General features: G+C 37.8%; 1 protein-coding gene and 1 long non-coding RNA gene across 3 annotated transcripts; both read left to right on the top strand.

Moving 5' to 3' along the window:
• Positions 1 to 1,948: 1,948 nt before the first annotated feature.
• On the top strand, positions 1,949 to 22,168 carry LOC132606627 (protein NUCLEAR FUSION DEFECTIVE 4-like). Of its 2 annotated transcripts, none has more exons than XM_060320208.1 (2): positions 1,949 to 3,101; positions 21,787 to 22,168. In XM_060320208.1, exons 1-2 carry the CDS (start codon positions 1,957 to 1,959, stop codon positions 21,935 to 21,937), a joined length of 1,296 nt encoding a protein of 431 aa, XP_060176191.1. In that variant the 5' UTR covers positions 1,949 to 1,956; the 3' UTR covers positions 21,938 to 22,168. The 2 variants fall into 2 exon arrangements, with proteins under 2 accessions (XP_060176191.1, XP_060176190.1); XM_060320207.1 differs by lacking the exon at positions 21,787 to 22,168 and adding an exon at positions 20,922 to 21,740.
• LOC132606628 (uncharacterized) lies at positions 3,109 to 12,147 on the top strand. The gene is made up of 3 exons (XR_009570000.1): positions 3,109 to 9,830; positions 10,602 to 10,652; positions 11,861 to 12,147. It is a non-coding gene; the product is annotated as an uncharacterized LOC132606628 (long non-coding RNA).
• Positions 22,169 to 24,567: the final 2,399 nt, after the last annotated feature.

The following is a 24,567-nucleotide window of genomic DNA, read 5'->3' as shown; positions in this document are numbered from 1 at the left end:
GATCTGGAAAAGCGAATTAAGGCGGGAATTAATTACTAGTTCGCATATATAGTCAACCCTAAAATCTATAGTTTGGGAAAACAAAATATTGCAAACATGATTTGAACCATTTTCTATTTTTATTTGTAGAAAACTCGTGTATTTGGGAGTCACGGATGATTAAATAAACCAAAATTTTATCATGACTGCAATTTTAGAGAGATGGGAAAGTGAAAGCCTATGGAATCGCTTCTGTAACTAGATAACTAATACTGAAAACTATCTTACATTGGATGATTTGGTGTTTTGATGAGGCTAAAAGATCTACTACTTTAATTCTCATTTTAAAAATAGATAATCACTCCGTCCAAACAAAGTGTCACTTTAGCTTATGTCACGCTCATTAAGAAATCAATAAATACAATGTATAGTTTACTAAATTACCCTCTTGACTATTAAATGTTTATTGAAAATAGCACTATTAAGAAATAGTTTTTAATACAAGTGTATAACTGTAAAAGAATATTATTTTTTGTCTTGCATTTCTAAAACGATTGTTATTTTGAAATAATCTTATTTTTTTTGCTAAAACGAAACTTATGTTGAAATGGAGGGATTAGTTTGTATCCAAATGTATAAAGGGGCATTCAAATCTATGAAGAGTAGACGTTGGACTAGTATCTACATGCTTAACATGTTTGGATGGTAAGAACGATAAAATTCATGGATAAAAGTGACTTGAAACCATTACGATGTCTTTTTTCAATTTAACATTAATTTTGTAAAAAAAATACCTCATCCTTTTTTCTTATGTCCAACACCTATTAAAATTTCAAAAATCCTTATTTTTAAACGGTTTTCGTCAGAGACGATCACAAAAATCGATATAAAGTGATAACATAAAAAATGGGTTCGTACAAATATAGGACCACAAATCCACAAGATGGATGGATCGTACTTCTCCATGTGCAACTTTTCAAAAGTGATAAGCAAACTGCGTGGCCGTGGCTCCTAAAAACCTGCATTCACCAACGTGGCTGACTTCATTAAATTTTTTGGGACATACTTTCTCCGATTAAAAAATAATTTAAAGTTGTTATTTTAGCTCAAAAATAAGTGTTTACTTACATAATCAAAAATACTTTAAGTAGCCGTTTGGCCATAAAAATGATTCACTTTTTTTCGAAAAATATTTTCACTTTTTTTACTTTTAGGCGTTTGGCCATAAATATTCGGAATACAACTCCGGAGTTGTATTCCGGAATACCAAAAACAAGAAAAACTTGTTTTTCAATTTTTTTTCCACTTTTTTAGACTACATTTCACCAAAAACTACAATTTCAAAAAATTATGGCCAAACACAACTCCAACTTCAAAAATTTCAAAAAAAATGAATTTATTTTTTATATTTATAGTCAAACGGCACCGAAGTGTTTAATTAGTTTTGTTATTTTGGCTTAAAATAAATGCTTACTTACATAATTAAGAGGAAGTTAACTTTATTTTTTTAAAATTTATACCTATTTACCTGGCTATAAGCAAGAATCTTATTAAATAAGAGTAGTTTAATTTATTTTTTTCTAAGAATTAATGTTTTGTGTGAAAAATGTTAAAGTGGATAAGTACTTTTGAACCAAAGCTATTTTCAAACTATTTGTCTTTTCCAGAATATATACTACAACCTCTTCCCCAAAAAATTGACATTTTTCTCTTTTTGGAAGTTAAACTTTTAATTTTGACTGTGTGATTTAGCATACAAAAATATTTTTTCGAAATAAAATTTACATATTTAAAAACTACGTAAAAAATATTATAAATAGTCATAATTAATAATTTAAAATATTTAAAAAACGTATGAAAAATTACGGTAAAAGAAACTGATTTGACTGTCCAAAAATGAAAAGTGTCAATATTTTTTGGACTAGTATATATATTACTTCCCAAGTCCCAAAGTACAACTGAACTCAAACACACTCAATGAATTTCCAAATCTATCCTCCTCCTCCAACCAAAAAATGGCTAGGCTTCATCACCGCCGTTTGGGTTCAATCCATCTCCGGCAACAATTATACCTTTTCAAACTACTCTGACGCCTTAAAATCCCTCATGTCCTTAACACAACTCCAACTCAACAACCTCTCCGTTGCTAAAGACGTTGGAAAAGCCTTTGGTATTTTCGCTGGCTTAGCATCCGACAAGTTACCCACACCCCTAATTCTACTCATTGGTTCAGTAGAAGGATTCATTGGTTATGGTGTGCAATGGTTAGTAGTTAGTGGTCGAATCCAACCACTACGTTATTCAGTCATGTGTGTTTTCTTGTGCATGGGTGGGAATAGTACGACTTGGATGAATACTGCCATTTTAGTGACATGTATACGTAATTTTAGGAAGAATAGAGGACCTGTTTCGGGGATTTTGAAAGGTTACGTAGGTTTAAGTACGGCTATATTTACTGATATTTGTTCGGCGCTTTTTGCAAGTGATCCTTCAACTTTCTTGTTATTGCTTGCTACTGTCCCTTTTGTTGTTTGTTTAGCGGCTGTTGTGTTTTTACGTGAAATTCCACCTTCTTCTACGTCAGCTGAAGAGAAAGAGGAAGTTAAATACTTCGGTTTTATTAATGTTGTTGCTGTGTTTATAGCAGTGTACTTGTTAGCGTTCGATATATCAGGGCCTCATGGCGCTGGCTTTTCGCGAGTGTTTGCTGTTATACTGCTAATTTTATTGGGATCGTCCTTGTTCATTCCGTTGCACCTTATGTTCAAGAATTTTATCCGTTCCAATTCGGAAAATTTAGATATTGAAGGTGATAATACTGCAATTAAGCCTTTATTGGCCCAACAAATTGTGGAGGAAAAAGATACGACCGAGGAAATGGGGAGGGTGCCAGTGATTGGAGAAGACCATACAATATTTGAGGCGATGAGGACTGTGGATTTTTGGATATTGTTTGTATCGTTTCTTTGTGGAGTTGGGACAGGTTTGGCAGTGATGAATAACTTGGGACAAATGGGGTTAGCTTTGGGCTATGTGGATGTGTCAATTTTCGTGTCGCTCACCAGTATTTGGGGATTTTTTGGCCGCACTCTTTCTGGATCTGTCTCTGAGTACTTCATCAAGTAAGTAAAACTACTTAAGTAGTATAGTAGTATAGCTTACTATTAACTCTTGATCTGTACAGTTTGATTTGTTGGTACATTAAGGGGTTGTTTGGTAAGCGGAGTAAATTATTCCGGGATTATATTTTTGGGAGATGGGATAAAATAATTCCAAGGTTAGTGGGATAAGGTGGGATAAAATAATTCCAAGGTTAGTGGGATAAGGTGGGATATCCCATCCTTAAGATTGTGCCTCATTTTATACTCTGTTTGGTAGAACATATTTGGTAGAAGGTATAAATTTATCCTAGGATAAATTTATACCTTTTACCAAACATGGTACAAAAAATTAGTGTTGAGATATTCCAGCTTATACCATGCACCAAACGACCCCTAAGTACTAAATTTATGTGTTTGATTGGATACGGAGATAAAGAAGAAAAAATTAGGAACTTGTGATATTAAACAGTCATGATCGATTGCATGTCATTAAGGTTAATGAGAAGTTTAAAGTGAATTTACTTCTAAATATATGTCACGACCCAACCCCGTAGACCGTGACTAGTGCCCTACTTGGGCACCCTGACGTACCTACCCATATCGAATCTCATACAAACAGCATATATGGCTATAACTGCTATATGCCGTCTCAAACCACATCAAACTGTATTAGACACATTTCAGCGCAAACATATACATATACATATATCAAAAAGCCGGCAAGGCTATCAAACATGTCAGAAGCCAACAAGGCTATCAAATGGCGCAGCGGCCCAAAACATATACAAAGTGCACGCCGACAAGGCTGCCATAACGAATAGAATCATGTAAACACAACTGAACAGGAGCAGGCACACACACCCACAAATACGTCTACAGACCTCTAACGGACCAAACGGATCATATGGCGGGACAGGGCCCCGCCGCACCCCGGAACTGTCACACCCCGACCTTACTAGGGTGTGATGGGCACCCGACCCCATATCTGGAGCCGAGCGAACCCGCTAACTCTTATTACATAAATAAACTCTTGTATCAATCAAGAATAGAATACATAGTAAGCTCTAAATTTTTTTCTTCTTTTCATAAGTACAGTCTATCATCATGTGGGACCCGTGATAGGAAACATAATAACATATTGGCTGGCGAAACCGTCTACAAAGCTGACACTCTATACCCACGACTCTGTCTGCAAAGTATCTAACATCGAACAAAACATCGTGGCTCATATACTCTGACTCGGCAGCACTCCAGAACAAGTGGAGTCTACCAACCCTGCTGGAACATCTCCTATGCTAGCTTCAACTCGTCTGGGTGTACCTGCGCGGCATGAACGCAGCCCCCGAAAAAGAGGGATCAGTACGAACAATGTACTGAGTATGTAAGGCAAGAGTAATAACATAAGATCATGGTAGAAGACATAGAGAATAGTATATGGTAAGAACATAACTTGTACCTCTGTTTGCCTCTTAAGGCAGATATCATGTAAGCTAACTTTCCCTTTTTGAAACGACATATAAATATTCACATGTAAACTGCCCAACCATATAGGCACGGTGTACTTTTGTCTGAGCATATCATGGGACAAAGAGTAATCTGAACATATGAGTGCCCCTGAGGGCGGATGCCATGCATGCTTTATCTGGTCACGGCATATCATGTCGTGTCATATCATATCATGTCATATCATATCAAATCATATCATGTAATGTCATATCATATCATATCATATCATATCATGTCATGTCATATCATAGCACCGAACAATGTCGGCTCGCCCACATAGCGCCGAAATACGTCGGCTCGCCCATATATCCCGCGTCCGGGCATCCCGCGTCTGGGATGATAACGCCAGCTGACCAGGTGGCAATGAAACATGTTTCCCTTCCCATTTCCCCATGTATCCCTTCCCCCACCCCATGTACATATTCATATCTCATATACTTATGTCATATAAACATGCAGGAGAGCCCAAAAAAAATCATGTATCCATCGGAGTGACATAAGGTCGGTGACCTCCGATTACATTATGAAACAATCGTGATCGCTTTGTCTCACCTTGAAGGAACGAGTATTTTAAGGCGAGACTATCAACGGAGAATAGCGTTGAAAGAAACATAGAATGAAGTCATGGATGTCATAGAAATCAATTCATCTGCTTTGGAATCTTTAGAAGATAGTGTCATAACTAAGGATTAGGATTTAAGGTCAAGATCTAGTTTGTTACTTTCATACTCATATTGAATCCTTAGCTCAAGACTCTTAGTCATGGAATCATTCTTGTCATACTTATCATAGACATATTCTCGTCCTTACATCATCGTTATCATTATCATCATAGAAATATTCTCATTAGAATAGTTGCAGTACTTGTCACTTGATAACGGAGCGATAAGAAAATCCGGGAACAATGGGCCCACCTCAGGTCAAATGAGGCGGCGTACCAAATTTACGTACATTACCTTTCATGACGTCACTTGTGAGAGTTTTAAGGTAGTCGGGTCATATTTATGCAAGTTCTAGATGTTTAGGAGGTTTTTCCAGCATTTCGCACCCTTTCTATTTCAATTCTACTGAATGAAAAAGGGGAAACTTTAGGTGCGGATTCCGGAGAATAGAGTTGTCCCCTAGGTTCATATCCAACCTAGTATGTCTAAGATATGCCAAAGAAGAAAGGATAAAACCTTACATACCTTTTTCCTCTCCTCATGCTACTCCAAATTCAAGTTGCAAATCCGCCAAAATCTACAATTTGGTCACATTTACCAAACCTTGATTAGAACATTTAGAAGTGGAATCTTAAGGTAACATTTGTCTACCGAAATTTCGGCAGCACTTCCCCTATAAATACACCATCTCCAAAACTTCAACTTAACCAATTTTAACCAACAACAATCCGGGAATTCAACCCGGCCAAACGATCAACAATACCAACAATTTTTCTAGCAACATTTCAATATCCAATTCTATTCAATTCAATTCACATAACTTTCAACAACACAATCAACATATTACTTTACCCGAAACCTTCCAATTCAACAACAACAATGTATATCATCATAATTCGTGTATGCTAACTCCAACAACAACCTTCATTCTTCATCACATAATCCGTAACGGCGACAACTAGAATGTCAAATAACATCAATTTTCGTTAACTTACCAAAACACCTATTAATTGACCATAACCACTTCTTACATATTTTCATGCATTTTCATCCATCACTAGACATTTCCACAACAATAACATACTACATAAAATCAACTCGTTCTTCTCATGCACACAAAGCACACATACGACCAACTCATGCAACATAATACTTGGCTACAACTATCATCCACAACTCGACAATCAAATTACTAAATAACATTAATTCATCATTTCAATACAACATCACACATATATTCGGCCAACATACAAATCACATATTTTCACTTAGTTCATTCATTCCTTCAACCTACAACATATATGAACCATCCACAACACACAAAAGAGATGAAAGCTTACCTTTTTTTCTTCAACTTCTCTCTTGGCATAGGGTTCCCATCTTGCACCACAAGTGTTCTACCTCCTCCAACAATCACTCCATGTTGTAGAGGACCTCCAAATGAGCTACAATATTAGGAGGACACCTATTCTGCTATTCTGGAGCGCTCTTTTGTCCAGAGCCTATACTCTGGTACAGTCTGCTGCTGTTGTATATATGTACGCTATTCAGGGGTACGACGGGGCCCTGTCCCGTCTTATGATTCTGTTATGTTCTGTAGAGATCTGTAGACATACATGTGGGTTCTGTATATGTTTTGGGTTGCTATGATTTGTGATAGCCTTATCGGCTTCCATGTGCTATATATGTTCCTCTGTGACACTAGTAACGTCGACTGACTTTTATATTTATATAATCTGCTAGTCTGCTGGTTTGGGTTATTGGGTACGTTTGGGTGTCCAGCACGGACACTAGTCACGGCCTACGGGGTTGGGTCGTGACAAAAGTGGTATCAGAGCGGTTTATCCTCGGAATGTCTACAGACCGTGTCTAGTAGAGTCTTGTTTATCGGTGTGTTGTGCACCACATCTATAAACAGAAGGCTACAGGACATCTAGGGTGTTACCTTCTTTGAATCTTAGATCGTGCGATAGAGCCCGCTGTAGGAAATGAATTCCTTTTTTTTCTAACCTCTGATTTCAGCTGGAGAACGGTATCGACGTAAGACAGCGACTGATGATATTGGAAGCTACACAGTACACAGGTAAGTAATGGTATGAAAGATGTATGCTGGGTAAGGTGTTTGAAATACGATTGAAACACGAAGCTGAAGATTGAAAAGAAAAAAAATAAACAGGAAAGTGTAGTAGGTGCAGTTTGAGTTGGGCATGTGAGGTAAGCCTCGGCATCTTTATACTTTTATTTGAAATTGTTAGCCCCGTGTGGCTATGATGCGATATGATATGATACGTATGTACGTATATATGTTGGCCCTGTGAGGCATGGTTGGTATTTCCTGTGTACAGGTTTTGGGATAGTAAGAAATACAGAGGAACCTCTGCCCAAATTTTTCTAGGAATATAAAGAGGAAAATGAGATATAAATTCTTAACATATCTTGAGGGTCGATACCGATAGGGCAAACCCATTATGTTGGATTAAAGTTTATGAGATACCCTCCATAGCATTCGTAAGAAGCATTATCTTTGTTTGGAAAATTTTATCTCGAGAAAGCATATACGAGTAGCAAATTCGCAATTTATTTAAATGGACCAGAAATATGTTCCAACCCCATTTTGCTTTAGCACAGCCCATGTGAAGGGCAAAAATATGTGGAAGGGCAAAAATGTCCAACGATTAAGTTTCCTCTAATTGGAAGGATACAAAGTGTATGACAGACAGTTGGGAATTGAGTGGTTCGCTCACGACTCAAATATATATATATATATATATATATATATATATATGGAGGTAATTATGTGAATTAAGTACTAAAAGATTCCGCGAAGTTCGTCGGACTCTAGTTTTCTTTTGCTGGTGGTCGGAAGATGCCTTATAGAAACATTCCATCAGTTTTCATCGACGGATTGGAGATGGAATTTGTGGAATAAAAACTTAAACTCGTGGGCGGTCTAGAATTTCATATATATATACATGAAGGTAAATATTGAGGATTTACAGGGGGCGACATGGTAACTATATAGTCAGAAAAGTAAAAGAATCCCCTCTAAGTCGGGGTGGGACCCGCTATGAGGGTGTTTTGAAAGTTGTTAAGACCCCGATTTGCCTTAAATTACGTGACAAAGGACGTGCGGGGCAATTGGTGTAATTATATCGGCCCTAACGTGCCTAAATGCATTAAAGTTGTAAGGTTAAGCGTGCTAGGGCCAGAGCAATTCTGGGATGGGTGACCCCCTGGGAAGTAAACTAAAATTTTCACAAGTATAGGAATAAGGGACGAATGGGAAATTTGAGGTAACTTAAAGGAAATTAGGATATGCGGAGTTATTAGAAACCCTCAAGAAGTCGGGTAGACTAAGACAAGATAAGCTGGTGAGGAAGAAGATAGCGCAATGCAGCTTGGGAATGAGAGTAAGTTTGAATAAGCATTTGGAAATTGTTTTGTAAGCAAAATGGTAGTAAATGTGTATGTGTGCATATGACACCCCATTCATGATTGTACCGACCGACAGGTGGACCTCAGCAGCCAGTGTCGCGAGGTATGAAAGATATTAACTGAACAGAATTTGAGAGACAAAGCGAAAGACATGGTACAGATATTACAAGTAAACTGACACTAGTTCCGTCGCCAGCTAAGGCCGGGACGTTCTAGCACAATGATGTTCGGAAATAGAAAGAAAACGAGTACGTAAAAGGAGGATAGTAATAGTAACGTTTGGGAAATTTTGAAGGAAAGAAAGAGACCTCTCCGACGTATTATAATACCCCATAAGGCTAGTTGAACATTCGAGGACGAATGTTCTAAAGGGGGGGAGGATGTTACATCCCGTATTTTTGAACGTCGGATTAATTGTAAGTTAAGGTGGGGCCCACACATCAAATTTTTTTTTTTGGGACATGTGACAAATTATATGAATCACATATGTGAAGTTAAACACAACTCATGAAGTACCCTTGGTCCAAATCAAAGTGGAAGCCCTCCAAACGAATATTTTTAAGAAAACGTTTTCGGATGACCTGACTTGGAGGGGCAAAAACGGTATTATAAGTTTGGAATTTGGAAATATACCAAGAAATAGAAGTTGTAGATAATTGAATTAGCTTTCCATCCATAGGTCGTGGGTTCCAAGGTGACGTCGGTACAAGGAGATATGAACGTTTTAAGGTCGAAAGGTCAGTGGGCTAGGCCCAACTCGGGACCAACCGAATTGGCCCAAAAAAATGAAAAGAAAAATTCAGGCCCAAGTGAGGAGGTGGCCGGCCATGGTCCTTAATAAAGGACCCAAGCCCATTTAAATTAGTCATGTGATTAATAATAAAAAGGGGCTAAGTCTTCATTTTCAACCAAGAACATTCATGAAGCAAAGAAGAGAAAAACAAACACAAAGAAGAGCAAAAATAAGGCCATTTCGGGTTTGGCCATAGAAAAATCACCCCTCAAAATCTTGCCTCTAAAATTATTTTCTTGTTGAATTCCTACTAAATTAAGTGTCCTCTACAACTTGGTGTAGTTGTTTTGGAAGAAGGAGCACTTATTTCTTCAAGTTGACAACTTGTTCAAGTGAAGAAGTTTGTAGAAAAAGGTAAGAATCAATTCCTTTTTCTTATGTTATGAAGGTTTGTTTATGTTGTGGTATGTGGAAATGAGTAGAAATTATGGAAATATGGAAGTTTGCAAAGTGGGTATGTATATATGTATGTAGCCGTGTGTGTATATTGTTGTATATATGATATGAGTTGAATTTTATGTTGTATTCTAGTTATGGTTATGGTGAAAATTATATTGGAAATGAAAGTTGAATGAATTTTCGTTGAAGTTGGAATGTAGAAGATTATGTCACCTTAGAATAATTTTGAGATATTATGGAAATGAAGTTGTTAAGATGTAAATTATTATTATGGTTGATGAAATTGGAAGGTGAAAATATGTTATGAATATGTAGGTTGAAGATTTGAAGTTTTGGGTGAATTATGTTTTGGTGGAAAGTTTGTATATTTTGTATATCTTGTGAATATTTCGTAGGAATGATATGAAATATTTCCAAATTATATTGTGATGATCTAGATTAATGATGAATGTGAAACCATTGAGATTAGTTTGGAAATTGAAGTTGAAATGAAGGTTATGACATTATGTTGGAAAGATAGCTAGTTAAGTTATATTGTGTTTATGGTGACTATTGTTGTTGTTGATGTTGTTGTTGGGTTGTTGTTGATTGTTTTGGCCGAGTTAAATTCTCGGGGATGCTATATGTATAGGGGAGATGTTGCCCAAATTTCTGTAGGCAATTATGAATAAAGATTGAATACTTAAAGATTGGAAATTGAGAATTGGTAAATGTGACCAATTACAGATTTTGGGCGAAACGGGAATTGAATTTGGAAAGGCGTAAAGAGCATACAAGGTATGTAAAGCTATCCCGATTCTTCTTTTGGCATGCCCTAGGTGTACTAGGATCGGATTTGAGCCTTGAAAAGCGTTCTGCTCATCGGAATCCGCATTTGAAAATACCCCTTTTTCATTCAATGGAATTGAACCCTATAAGTATGCTTTATTGAAAGAATTGTGCAAACTTCCGCAAATTGTTTAGAAAATTATGGAATGCCCCTAGAACCTCCGTAGGTGACTTTATAAGCTTTAAATACGTAATTTGAGCCCACCGCTTCGTTTGTCCCGAGGTGGGTCCACTATTTCCGATTTTACCCTTTTAGTGGTTATGACTTGTCTTCGAGCGTTTGTTTTAAGAAATGTTTTAACTACTCTTGTAACTACTAAATAAAACTTGTTTTAAATATTCTATTAAGTCTTGTAAACTGTTTTGGAACTTGGAAACGAACTTAGAAAGATTATGCTTCCGTAATCCATTATGACATTCGAAATTCACTTATTATGATTCCGTCCGATTTTATTGATTTGATTCGTCATTTGATATGCCTCATTGAGTCTCTGGAAATATATAAGGTATTTTATTGCATTTAGTTTCTCACTACTCCATTCGTGGATGCCTCAACGTTTCCCACACTGAGCCCGGGCCAAGATATGTTCTCAAGCGTCTTCCACTGCATTGTTCGTCGTGCCTCGATGTGAGGGGGCAGGTATACATGTACATGGGTTGTGGAGTATGTTGTGCCATGTACACTATTCTGATATGATATGATATGATCTGATATGGCCATCTGATATGATATGCTATGTTACGGGGTTATTCCCCTTTTCTGATCCTTATGTGTTGTGGCACCAGTGTCGGGGGGTGACCACGTTCTGTCTGCCAAGTCCCCTGGAAGGGGCCGGATATGATATGGCATATGTTTCTGTACACACTCTTCATGTTTTGAAAATATGCATTTGATACTCTGGACATCTCACTCACATTTCTGTACGTTCTGTTCCGGTTATGATTTTGTTCCGTAATGGGACCAGGTATGACATACGTTTCCTGTAAGTACTATTTATGCTTTATGATCAGCATTTTTCTAATCTGGATATTCCGTTCATTTTTTGTATCTCCTATTCCGATTATGACTTTGTTTACTACGTAACATGCTTTACATACTCAGTACATATTTCGTACTGACCCCCTTTCTTCGGGGGCTGCGTTTTCATGCCGCGCAGGTACAGACTACAGATTTGCTGACCCACCTGCCTAGGACACCTATTCTGCTATTCTGGAGCGCTCTTTTGTCCAGAACCTATACTCTGGTACAGTCTGCTGCTGTTGTATATATGTACGCTATTCAGGGGTACGACGGGGCCCTGTCCCGTCTTATGATTCTGTTATGTTCTGTAGAGGTCTGTAGACATACATGTGGGTTCTGTATATGTTTTGGGTTGCTATGATTTGTGATAGCCTTATCGGCTTCCATGTGCTATATATATTCCTCTGTGACACTAGTAACGTCGACTGACTTTTATATTTATATAATCTGCTAGTCTGCTGGTTTGGGTTATTGGGTACGTTTGGGTGTCCAGCACGGACACTAGTCACGGCCTACGGGGTTGGGTCGTGACAGAAACCTTTTTGCGCAAAGTTCGGAAAGCGATTATTTCAAATACATAAAGGTTCATATTTCATCAAATCATACATAAGAGTGCCAAGGAACATATACGGATCATAACATGCTCGGATTTCTAATTTAGAATTTCCTTAAGGCTTATAATCTAGCCTATACAAACTAAGGCATGCCAAAAGAAAGAAGGTTGCCTTACATACCTCGAACGCACTTCCAAGATAGCCAATCCAAAGCTAATCTAAATCTACGCCTCGGGCTCCCCAAGGTCTACAATTACGCCAACGAATACCAAACATTAGCTAAGGGCACTTAAGCCATTCATTCCAAACTAATCATTAAATTCTACAGAAAATTCGGCAGCACTTCCCCTGTAAATAGGCCATCCCGAGAATTTATCTCGTTCAAAATCAACAACAACAACCACAATAACCAACCTAGTAACATTGATAACCAATTCGAAAAGCAAAATAATAATAGTAGCTCTCTTTTACATCTTTCAATCAACTTTCCAAATATTCGTTTCAACGGTTTACATTCAAGCCACATTATCGCTCGTACATTCGATTATTAACCCGAATCCTTTCCCACAATATTAGAGGATTTCTAAACTATTCACATAATTTTTCCAACGATCCAACATTTTTTCTCCAAGCTGGCCGAAACCAGCCCCCTAACCGAGAGCAACCCTCTTTTCATTTTTCCTCAATTTCAAGTCATGTTTTGTCTCAACAATTCACAATATAACGATGTTATTCTCATATAATATACCAATTACATCAACGCACGATAAGCCTCAAAACAGCCCGCACAATCTCACATCAATCATAAGTCATTAAATGTTCATTTCATGACGACGACAACTAAAATACTAAGCGGTAGTAATGCGATCTTCGACACATTATAAAACTCACATTTGTCCACACCACACATATACATATGTTAATGATTCTTATATATATGAATTTCATTCAATGCACAAAGTTCCCCAAATCAGTCCGCAACGCTTACTATGTCAATTTGGGACATTAAATTCTCATTTCCAACCTCCAAGTCATCACAATAACCATTACGACGCTAAGCGATATAAATTCATTCTTTGCCAAACATTTAAGGCTACACACGGCTACATTACATCCATGTATACATATATTGACGATTTGCATTCTTTTCTCCACTCTACAACAATTTAACATGAAACAAGAATACATTCATCAACCCAATTCACACCCATATACACGGCCAACATACCAAACACACAACCCCACTTCAACATTCCATATTTCATGATTTCTATCCATTTTAGCATACTACAATAGGCATACAAGATTCACAATACATAAACAAGATGAAATCTTACCTTTGTTCTTCACTTCCATCAATAGCTAGGGTTTGCAAATGGCACTACTAATGGTTGGATGACCCAAACGATACTTCCACGCTACTTAGGGACTTCAATATAGTGGGTCTATACGAAAGAGGTATTTTTAGAAGAGCTAGAAATTGATTTGGTTTTTCTTGTGGTGTGGCCGAAACAGTGGGGGTGAAGGGAGCTCTCAAAGTCTTGTTTTCTCTAAGTGTTAAATGACAAGAAGATGACTTATGGTCATCTTTTTAAGTCCCACAAATATCTCCAAGTGTCTTGGCCCACACAATGTGTTGGACCAATTAAAATTGGCCACACAATGTGTGGGACCAATTCCCATTTACATGGCCACCAAGGGATTTTTTTTTTTTGCACGACATTTTTAATTCCAAATTTATGAATTGTGGTCCCAATTTTTCCTAAGTGTTCAATGCCATCAATTTCATACATAACTTATATCTCAAAATAAAATCAAATGGTCAAAAGTCCCGACTTCAAATCCCGGAATAATCTTGGCCTTAAATTATCATAATTAATCCGGGTTGTCCCAATGTATAAAAAATACGGGACGTAACAATATAGTGCAAAAATCCAAATACAGAAGATGGAAAGAAGTAAATTTCCTTGAATATATAAACTGTTGAATTCTCTTAACATAAAAGAAGGTTTTATTGTGGTGACAAAAGGGGTTCAAAAATTGCTTTGTGTCATAAGTTCAAATCTTAAACTGTGATGTTCCAGTTTTGTTTTTTAAACCCACTTTTATATTTTTCTGGATCCGCCACTGATGATACGTTGACTGTTACATATTCCCTCCGTTCATATTAGTTGTCCATATTATTATAAATATCCGTCCCAAAATATTTATCCATTTATAAAATCAAGATAGAATTAATTAAGTTTTCAAACTTTGCCTTTAACATTAATTGTTGTTTACGGTAACCAATATTGATTAGAATGCAATTAAAAAGGAAAGTGGACAAATAGTATGAGACAGAGGAGTATAAAGTAGGTGGGACATGGATTAGACGAAATTTTCTTTTTGGTAGATAAATACCCCCTCTGTCCCAATTTATGTGACACTTTTTGCTTTTTCAAAGTTAATTTGACTAAACTTTGAAGTTAAATTGAATTAGATTAACTCAATATTTTTACATCAAAATTTATATATTTGAAAACTAGATGAAAAGTACTATAAGTTGCAACTTTTCTCATATCAATTTGGTGAAAAAATACGTCTTAAAATGTTGATTAAAATTCATACAGTTTAAATCTCGAAAAATAAAAAATATCACATAAATTGAGACAGAGGGGTAACATTTAAAAGGTGGGACACACACAGATTAGCTGATTCTTTTATGACTCTCTCTGCTAAAAGTTAGTACTGATGAGGAATAATTAGTGTGACAACGGGTCTTTTCAGTTCTATGAAGATCTATGTTTAACAAATTTTTTGGAATGCAAAAATTATACAGTATAGTTTGTCGTCAACAAGATTAACAAAGATTAGAAGAAGGATAAAAGAAATATTGCAGTCCTTGCTATAAGCAAATCTAATTGTATATGGGTTGGTGATATCACTAATAAATGCATAGTACTAGCTATCTTCGGATGACAAATTCTTTGAATCTGTCTGACGGGTGTGAACCACCTACTTTTTTCTATCTTCCCTTAGAATTTGTGACCAATGGTAGAACTCTTTGAAGACAAAAAACTTACACAAAACAGAGCACCACAACTCTCCATGTTGCAACGCCTTGCAAAAGTAGCTAGTAGACGATCCCTTTTCTGAAAAATCTTACTCTTTAACTCAATTTTTTGTAGGATCCAACAGTGACTCTGAAACAAACTAGAAATTCAACACACAAATAGAAATCAACTGATTGTAATAAACCCAATTCACTGAATTACAAAGTTTAAAAGTGACTTGCAACTTGCAAATAGTAACGGAATATATAGAAATATAGAAGAAACTGGGGGATGAGATTAGAGATATTGAAGAGATGAGAAATAGAAACTTGCTTAACAATTCCCTACCCTAATACAACTGCTATTAACTATTTATAATATATTCTGCTGCACTACACCCACGTTTCCATCACTTTGTTCCCACAACAAAATCAGTAAATCTTGTGGATGGAATTCTCACGCGCTTGCTACGTCTCTTAATTTCAACCACCTGCTGAGTGTGTGTCCCCATCAGCGGTTGAGGTGTCCTCCACGTCAGCGACATGGGTCACAACAGACTCTTTCTTTTTTCTTCCAATACTGAGCTTTTGAAAGGGACATTGACTTTTTGTTAGGAATGCTTTATTAGTAATTTTTTTGGCTTACGTAGATTTAGGTCTTATCGATGAAAAAAGTTAGTGGTGGGAAAAACTGCTGGGAACCAATTTAAATTCCAATGTCTAGGAGCAAGAAAAATTATACTTCAAAGTTAGTTTCTTATCATGTTCTGGAATAGGCATAATACGTTGCTTTTTATGACGTTAGGGAAACAACATGATAGCTCTCATCTGATGCCGAGATAAAGTATGGTTTTAAATTGGGTTAAAATGCGTCTATTACATGATCATGCAAATTTAGTAGGATTTTGAATGCCAAAAGGGCTACAAGTTCTTCCCTATATGCTTTCAAATAAAAAAAAAAAAAAGGAATTCAGAATTTCATTTGTCTTTTAGAGGATGAGAGAATTATGAGACTCTTCTAGATGAGTTATGCGGGTTTTTCTAAACTCGTTGCTTTTGGCTTGAATTTTGTACATATATGCACCCAATAAATTAAAATGCATACATTGTAGTTTTGAACCCACTGGCTCTAAATTGTGGGTAAGTATCAGTTAGTCTGTCATTTTTTTTTTTTTTTTTTGTATTCGCCTCTTCTTCTAGGAATACGTGTAGTTGATGATTTGGGTAGTTTTTGTTTCCATAGTTGGGTGTTCGCTTTATGTGATTTACAAAGGCTAGTGTATACGGTAAAAACCGGACGCGAGGCAAATCGGTGGAGCGAGGGGGCCGACTGATCTGCCTTCTTCGTCATTGGAACGACCAAGCCCGGTGACCCGAGCATTCGTGGCCGTTGGTCCGAGCATTTGTGGCCGTTGGTCCGTGTGGCCGTTGGTCCGAGTAGCCGTTAGTCCGGGTGGCCGTTGCACGCGGGTCACGCGCCAGTAACGTCCTGTCCTGGTCAACTACCCACCATGCGTGTGTCAGACGGTGCCGTCAGTCTAATCCCACCAAATCCGTGCAGAGCTGTCCTTGTTGATATTATTTTATTAGCTCACATCATATGAGACCCATGGAGGTCACACTATAAATAGAGCACATCCCTCTCCTTTGTAGGGGTTGGCTCCCCGGGATCAACAACATTTTTGTACTAGAAGATATATACAAATCTCTCTCTCAATATTAGATTTTGGTCCAGAATCATTGTGTTCATCTCTATTACTTGTTCAAACAAATAATACTTATATGTTAGTAGATGTATAAATCCACAGTGGTCCTCTAAGCATCATCGTTTTCTTCACATCTTAACCATACGAATCTTGTATCCATCAAATATATCGAGATTCAAACACATATCCTATACTCGCGTACAAATTCAATTGATTTACCAAATTCGGGGTAAACAGTTTGGCGCCCACCGTGGGGCTAGGATAATAGTGGTCTTTGATCTTGATCTCTATCTTACCCATCAAAATCGGAAACATCTGCTGTCCGTCTCGGAAGAAACGGACCAAATGGCTAACAGTGGGCAATCTGGTCACGTCAACAACAACGAGATCGTGGCCGAAAATGAAGGCAGCGGGCCGCGAGGATTGCCAAACCCCACTGACCCTTTAAATACTAACAATTCGATTACTTTGTCCGGGACACAAGTCCGGAAAGAACCGGATACCCCGAATGATAATATTGACTTGCGTTTAATTTTTGAAATGTTGCAGGAACAGAGAGCGGCGATTGCTGAACAGGGAATCGCAATAGCCCGGTTGCAAAACGGAGGAGATGAAGCAACCCCGGGGAAGACGAAGGGTGTTGTCAAAATTGGAAGAAACGAGCCACGGATGGTTGAGAGTAACGGTTCCGGAGCCGGTTCCGGAACCGAGGTTCTAAAGATGCTCGAAACTTTGGCAAAACGGGTAGACTCGACCGAAAAGAGGGTCGAGACGTATAACTCTCGGGTGGATCAAATACCGGGGGCTCCACCTTTGCTAAAAGGGCCAAACTCGAAAAGGTACATTCAAAGGCCTTTTCCTCCGAGTGCGGCCCCGAAATTGATCCCGAAGAGGTTCAAAATGCCGGATATCCAAAAATATGACGGCACAACGGACCCTTGCGAACACGTGACCTCATACACCTGTGTTATAAAAGGCAATGATATGGAAGAGGATGAAATCGAATCCGTGTTGCTGAAAAAATTCGGGGAAACTCTGGCAAAAGGAGCATTGACTTGGTACAATCATCTGCCCGAGCATTCAATCACTTCTTTCGAAACGCTCGCCGATGCCTTCATAAAAGCACACGCCGGAGCCAAAAAGGTGCAGGCTCGGAAGGCGGATATTTTCCGTATTGCCCAAAGAAACGATGAGTTACTGCGTGAATTTGTCAGCCGGTTCCAAAGGGAACGAATGGAGCTTCCCCCGGTTCCGGAGGAATGGGCTGCACAAGCTTTCACAAAGGGGCTCAATGTTCGGAGCTCGACGGCTTCGTTCAAATTAAAGGAAAGCTTGGTGGAATACGAGGCCGTGACATGGGCAGATGTCCATAACCGGTACGAGTCGAAGATTCGGGTGGAGGATGACCAACTCGAGCTTCCCCCGGGGCCCGTAAATATGAACAAAAGTCTGGAGAGACCAAGGAAGAATTACGAACCGGAGGCCAGATCGTCGAGGGAGAGGTACCGGCCATATTCTCATCCGGAGAAACCAAGCTTCAGGTCGGACTAAGGTATGGACTCCTCGTGTTTTTCTATTGACCTCTTTCTTTTTTTGCAGGAAGTCAAGTACCGGATAAAGTTAGAATCTAGGTCTGAAAACACGTGTTGCACTCTTTTCCTTAGTACGGTTTTGTCCCAAAATGGGTTTTTCGACTAGGTTTTTAATGAGGCAACGAGTACAACGTGTTACTCAACAAAGATAAGGGACCAGCACCCGGAAACTCGAGGTCACACCCTCCGAAGTGGGGGCTTGATAGCACTCACCCGACCTCGCAGCTCGGATAAATACTAGGGGACTTATACCCACATCGAGGTTTACCCCGGTTAGTGGAAAACGGAGGGGCTCAACAAGTCAAGACCGGACCAAACGATCATAACGAATCGTGTCCCATTCAGCATTTACTACGGAAAAACAAAGGCTCGGCCACCGGCCATAGCCTTCGACGTAAGGACCAAACGATCATAACGAATCGTGTCCCATTCAACATTTGCTACGGCAAAACTAAGGCCCGGCCACCGGCCACAGCCTCCGATGTAAGGACCAAACGATCATAACGAATCGTGTCCCATTCAGCATTTACTACGGCAAAACAAAGGCCCGGCCACCGGCCATAGCCTTCGACGTAAGGACCAAACGATCATAACGAATCGTGTCCCATTCAACATTTGCTACGGCAAAACTAAGGCCCGGCCACCGGCCACAGCCTCCGATGTAAGGACCAAACGATCATAACGAATCGTGTCCCATTCAGCATTTACTACGGCAAAACAAAGGCCCGGCCACCGGCCATAGCCTTCGACGTAAGGACCAAACGATCATAACGAATCGTGTCCCATTCAACATTTGCTACGGCATAACTAAGGCCCGGCCACAACCTCCGATGTAAGGACCAAACGATCATAATGAATCGTGTCCCATTCAACATTTGCTACGGCAAAACTAAGGCCCGGCCACCGGCCACAGCCTCCGATGTAAGGACCAAACGATCATAATGAATCGTGTCCCATTTTTCATTTACTACAACAAGGCAGAAGGAATTAAAATTCTCATATGTACAAACATTTTGCAAACGCAAAAGCTGGTATAACAAAATCTTGGGTGTCTTTCTGTTAAAAGGACTTCGCCCCGATGGTAACCGTCGTATTCCGGCACTGCCCCACTCACATACTCTATATCGAGGATTGTGTTCGACAAAGGCGACAAGGTCACAATGACCCAAGCCAAAGCTCGGCAAATTCCCCCAAAATGGGGACTGCTACATCAAAAACTTTGCCAAGGTTGAAAAAATACCGACCCTGAAGAAAATGCCTATCGTAATTCGGAGGCATCTAAACTTATGAAGCATCGGATAAGTCCCACGGGCACGGTGAATTAACGACTATAAGTCGACCCGTCCTAAAACGGACCAACGATCATGACCAAAATAATGGCAAACATTCAAAACAAAGAAATAAGAAGGTAACGACGAGCTGACAGGGCCACCGGTTTCGGAAGTTATCCACTCCCCGTTACTCCGATAGATCGGAGATTCGGGAAGTGTGGGGCTATCTGTATACAGTAAAAACCGGACGCGAGGCAAACCGGTGGAGCGAGGGGGCCGACTGATCTGCCTTCTTCGTCATTGGAACGACCAAGCCCGGTGACCCGAGCATTCGTGGCCGTTGGTCCGAGCATTCGTGGCCGTTGGTCCGTGTGGCCGTTGGTCCGAGTAGCCGTTGGTCCGGGTGGCCGTTGCACGCGGGTCACGCGCCAGTAACGTCCTGTCCTGGTCAACTACCCACCATGCGTGTGTCAGACGGCGCCGTCAGTCTAATCCCACCAAATCCGTGCAGAGCTGTCCTTGTTGATATTATTTTATTAGCTCACATCATATGAGACCCATGGAGGTCACACTATAAATAGAGCACATCCCTCTCCTTTGTAGGGGCTGGCTCCCCGGGATCAACAACATTTTTGTACTAGAAGATATATACAAATCTCTCTCTCAATATTAGATTTTGGTCCGGAATCATTGTGTTCATCTCTATTACTTGTTCAAACAAATAATACTTATATGTTAGTAGATGTATAAATCCACAGTGGTCCTCTAAGCATCATCGTTTTCTTCACATCTTAACCATACGAATCTTGTATCCATCAAATATATCGAGATTCAAACACATATCCTATACTCGCGTACAAATTCAATTGATTTACCAAATTCGGGGTAAACAGCTAGGTTTGGTAATATCCAAAACAAATGAAAAGTGATCGGGGTCGATAGGTGGCAGTTGGCAAAGAACTTACTCTTTTACCTGTTTCATTTTGCCTCTTAAATCGTATCTGTGTCCATTCCTTTACTGATCTTAGTTTCTGTGTTTGAAGGAGAGCTGCAACACCAAGGCCTATCTGGAACGCAGCTTCGCAAATTCTAATGGCTGTTGGATACATCCTAATGGCCATGGCTATACCAGGATCACTATACATTGGCTCTATCGTAGTTGGCATATGCTACGGAGTTCGTCTTGCTGTCACTGTTCCGACTGCCTCTGAACTCTTTGGTCTCAAGTACTATGGTCTCATCTACAATATCCTTATCCTCAACCTTCCCCTCGGCTCGTTTCTCTTCTCTGGTTTGCTTGCTGGTTTACTCTACGATGCTCAGGCAACAAAGACACCGGGTGGCGGTAACACATGTATAGGTGCTCATTGTTACAGGCTTGTCTTCATAGTTATGGCTATGGCATGCATCGTTGGATTCGGATTAGATGTCTTGTTGTTGATCAGAACCAGGAGCTTATATTCAAAAATTTATGCGAGCAGGAGATCAAAGAAGACTGCTGTTTTATCTTAAATCATATGGATTCTTTGCAGTGTCTTTTTATCGACCAGAACCAGGAGCTTATATTCAAGATTTACGCGAGCAGGAGATCAAAGAAGACTTCTGTTTTATTTTAATTGGTATGAATTGTTTGTAGTGTTAGGTCAAGTGAGGATTGATGGGGAAATTTTGTCCTGGTGATATGATATCCTGTCGCTTGTGCAGATTGGCGAGGTCACGATGTTTGATTAGCTTGAATTTGTTGTCTGCATACATTGTGTGATCGTAGAGATGTAAAACTGTATTAAACACTTCTTTTTTGCCACGATTAAATGGAGGGAATTGATGATACCATATTGGATGATCAAATTATGAATTGTTAAGTAAATTTCAACTTGTTCAGTCACCATTAGCAACAAACTGTTTCAGTTTGACTTCACTGCGCAAAGGTTTGGACCAAATGCCACATTGGGATTCTTTCAGAAGTTGCACTACAGCAATGACTGGACGGTGGACTCAGGACTTCAAAGGCATGGATGTTTCAGCATGTTGGCTAGATTTGTTATCAACCACAGTCTAAATGCACAGTTTGGTCGCCCTTCCAACTACTGCACCGGTTAACACTCCAGTTTGAACGTCTAACGGTCTTTATAAGAATACAGAGTTTGAGTCAGAGAATTATATGGATCCGCCCCTGCACAGAAGGAACAACCTTCATCTTTTATGAATCCAATGTGGTTGAAATTCTAGAGACAATGTTTTCACTTTTCAGGGTGATGAGCCTAAATATTTTTCCATTCAGCTGTAAGCCTGTAACAGGTAGTAATATTAATACAACTTCGATAATATCTGTAATACTTGAAGTATATTCACAACAGCATGATATGTTTTTACGATGTGTTGATACAATTTTTTAATCTAGTATTATTGCTATTTTGTAGCAGCAGCTACAAACTGTGTGCGCTCGCGCGTGTGTGCTTGGCTGAACTCTTTGGAGAAATTCGTCCATTTTTTATGAAATGAAACTAATTCTTACAGAATTGGTTATCTTTGCAACTTGTGGTCATAATCGAAAACCTAAAACTTGGCTAATATATTTAAATTGCGGCCAAAAATATATGTAGACTAGATAAGGTGTAGCCCGTGCAAAGCATCGGCCCAACACATGATGCATGTAATTTAAAATCTTTCTTATTTAAAGTCTAACTCTTAATTAATTTGTTCATTTTTCTTTTAACATGATGCATGTAATTTAAGATCTATATAAATCATTCTTATGTAAAGTCTAACTCTTAATTAGTTTGTCATTTATTTTTTTCTTAGAATACCTGTAGTTGCAAGCCCCTCCTCAATTCTTCACATCAAATTCTGAAAAGTTAAATGCTCTCTACATTTGCTTAAAGAATTGCTTTCTCAGATAAAAAACTTATTTTCATATTTTTTGTCTAACTGTAATTTCAACTAAATTTACTTTTATCTAAATTTAAATCTATATTTTTTGGTCATAATGTCAAATGTGATCTAAACGACTTAAATTTATGAATGAGCTCTAAAGTCTTGCTCAAATAGAAATGAAAATGAAAGTTAAATGTGTTTTCAATCACATGCAGATAAGCGGTTTTGAATTTGCTTGTTTTAAATAATCTATTAAATATATTGAATGAGCTCTAAAGTCTTGCTCAAGTAGAAATGAAAATGAAAGTTAAATGTGTTTTCAATCACATGCAGATAAGCGGTTTTGGATTTGTTTGGTTTAAATAATCTATTAAATACATTTTCACAAAATGATTTATATTTTTTTATTTAAATGAAAGTATCACAAAAATACAAATAAAAGTATTAAATGATGTCTCTTGTAATATTAAATTTTATTATCAAACTCTATGTTGTATGGAAGTATATAAATTTTCAAGAAACCGAAAAAAAAAACAAATTAAGAATTATTGCACTTCTAATTTGTAGACATAGGAACAATCCTTGAATTTGATATTTGATCTTATGGCTTTCATAGGTTGTTCGTCATTGAAATATTGCCCTTAATCACAACAATGCATTAAATTTATTAAAGAATTATATTATATCAAGCAATGAAAATAAGCTTTGCATTAAATTTATTAAAGAAATATATTATATCAAGCAATGAAAATAACAATTAGGAGTAGCTCCTTTAAAAGCATGTCAATTTTTCATTTTAAATATGTGAAATATATCTCGCCTTTCATAGTTGGTGCACAGGTATAGTGCTTTTTAAGATTTCAGATAAAAGTAAAGTACATCTCATTTTTTATGAAAGAAGTATTACTTTTGGAAGCTTGTGTTGGAAAAAAATCACCTAGATTGAGCGCCACGTGTATCAAAGCACTAAAAAGAATTACCTGATTGATTGAGTGAAATTACATTTTTACCCTTGATCGTTCCAATCTTCACTCTTCTATATAGTTAAAAGATAGAAATATTATATTGTTAGTTTATGTAAATTGGACTCAAAACATATTTATTCTTTTTATCAATCTTTGATTCAGTAAATTATAGAAATAAATCAAAACTATATTAATTCTTTTTCTAAATCAGTTTGCATAACTTATATTATATTGTTAGTTTATGTCAATTGGACTCAAAACATATTTATTCTTTTTATCAATCTTTGATTAAGTAAATTTTATAAATAAATGAAACTTATATTAATTCATATATTTAGATCAAATCTTAAAGGTTTAAATTATATATATATATATATATATATATATATATATATATATATATATATATATATATAGATTGGGAAACTTACAAAAATGACTACATTTTGAGGGTTAAAAATTTGGCATAGCTACACTTTAGCTAATTACATTTCGTAGCTACAGTAGATACGCGCTACAGTAAATTGTATTCAAAATTTGGTTGAGTCAAATTTCGCTGTATTCAAGTTCAAATTTCGCTGTATTCAAGTCAAATTTCGATGTATTCAAGTCAGATGTATTCAACTAAGTTGTATTCAAATCTTTTTTTTTTTGGTAATAAAGTTGTATACAAATCAAATATATTCAACTCAACTGTATTCATTTGTAGCTACTTTTTTCACTGTATTGATGAAATAACTATCTATATTCATAAACGAGCTCGCTATATTGATGAATACAACGAGTAAAAACTGAATACATAAAAACATAGATACACAAAAAATTAAGAAATACACTATAAAAAAATGAA

Source organism: Lycium barbarum, chromosome 8, assembly GCF_019175385.1.
Source record: "Lycium barbarum isolate Lr01 chromosome 8, ASM1917538v2, whole genome shotgun sequence".
NCBI classification, from domain to species: domain Eukaryota; kingdom Viridiplantae; phylum Streptophyta; class Magnoliopsida; order Solanales; family Solanaceae; genus Lycium; species Lycium barbarum.
The sequence above is the reverse complement of the archived record's forward strand: the minus strand, read 5'-3'. Positions and strand labels throughout refer to the sequence as shown.

What these genes read in the sequence shown, in the direction of transcription:
- LOC132606627 (XM_060320207.1), top strand. Translation starts at nt 1,957, where the DNA reads ATGAATTTCCAAATCTATCCTCCTCCTCCAACCAAAAAATGGCTAGGC. An exon ending in GTCTCTGAGTACTTCATCAA is followed by an intron (nt 3,102 to 20,921) that starts GTAAGTAAAACT and finishes CTGTGTTTGAAG; the next exon opens with GAGAGCTGCAACACCAAGGC.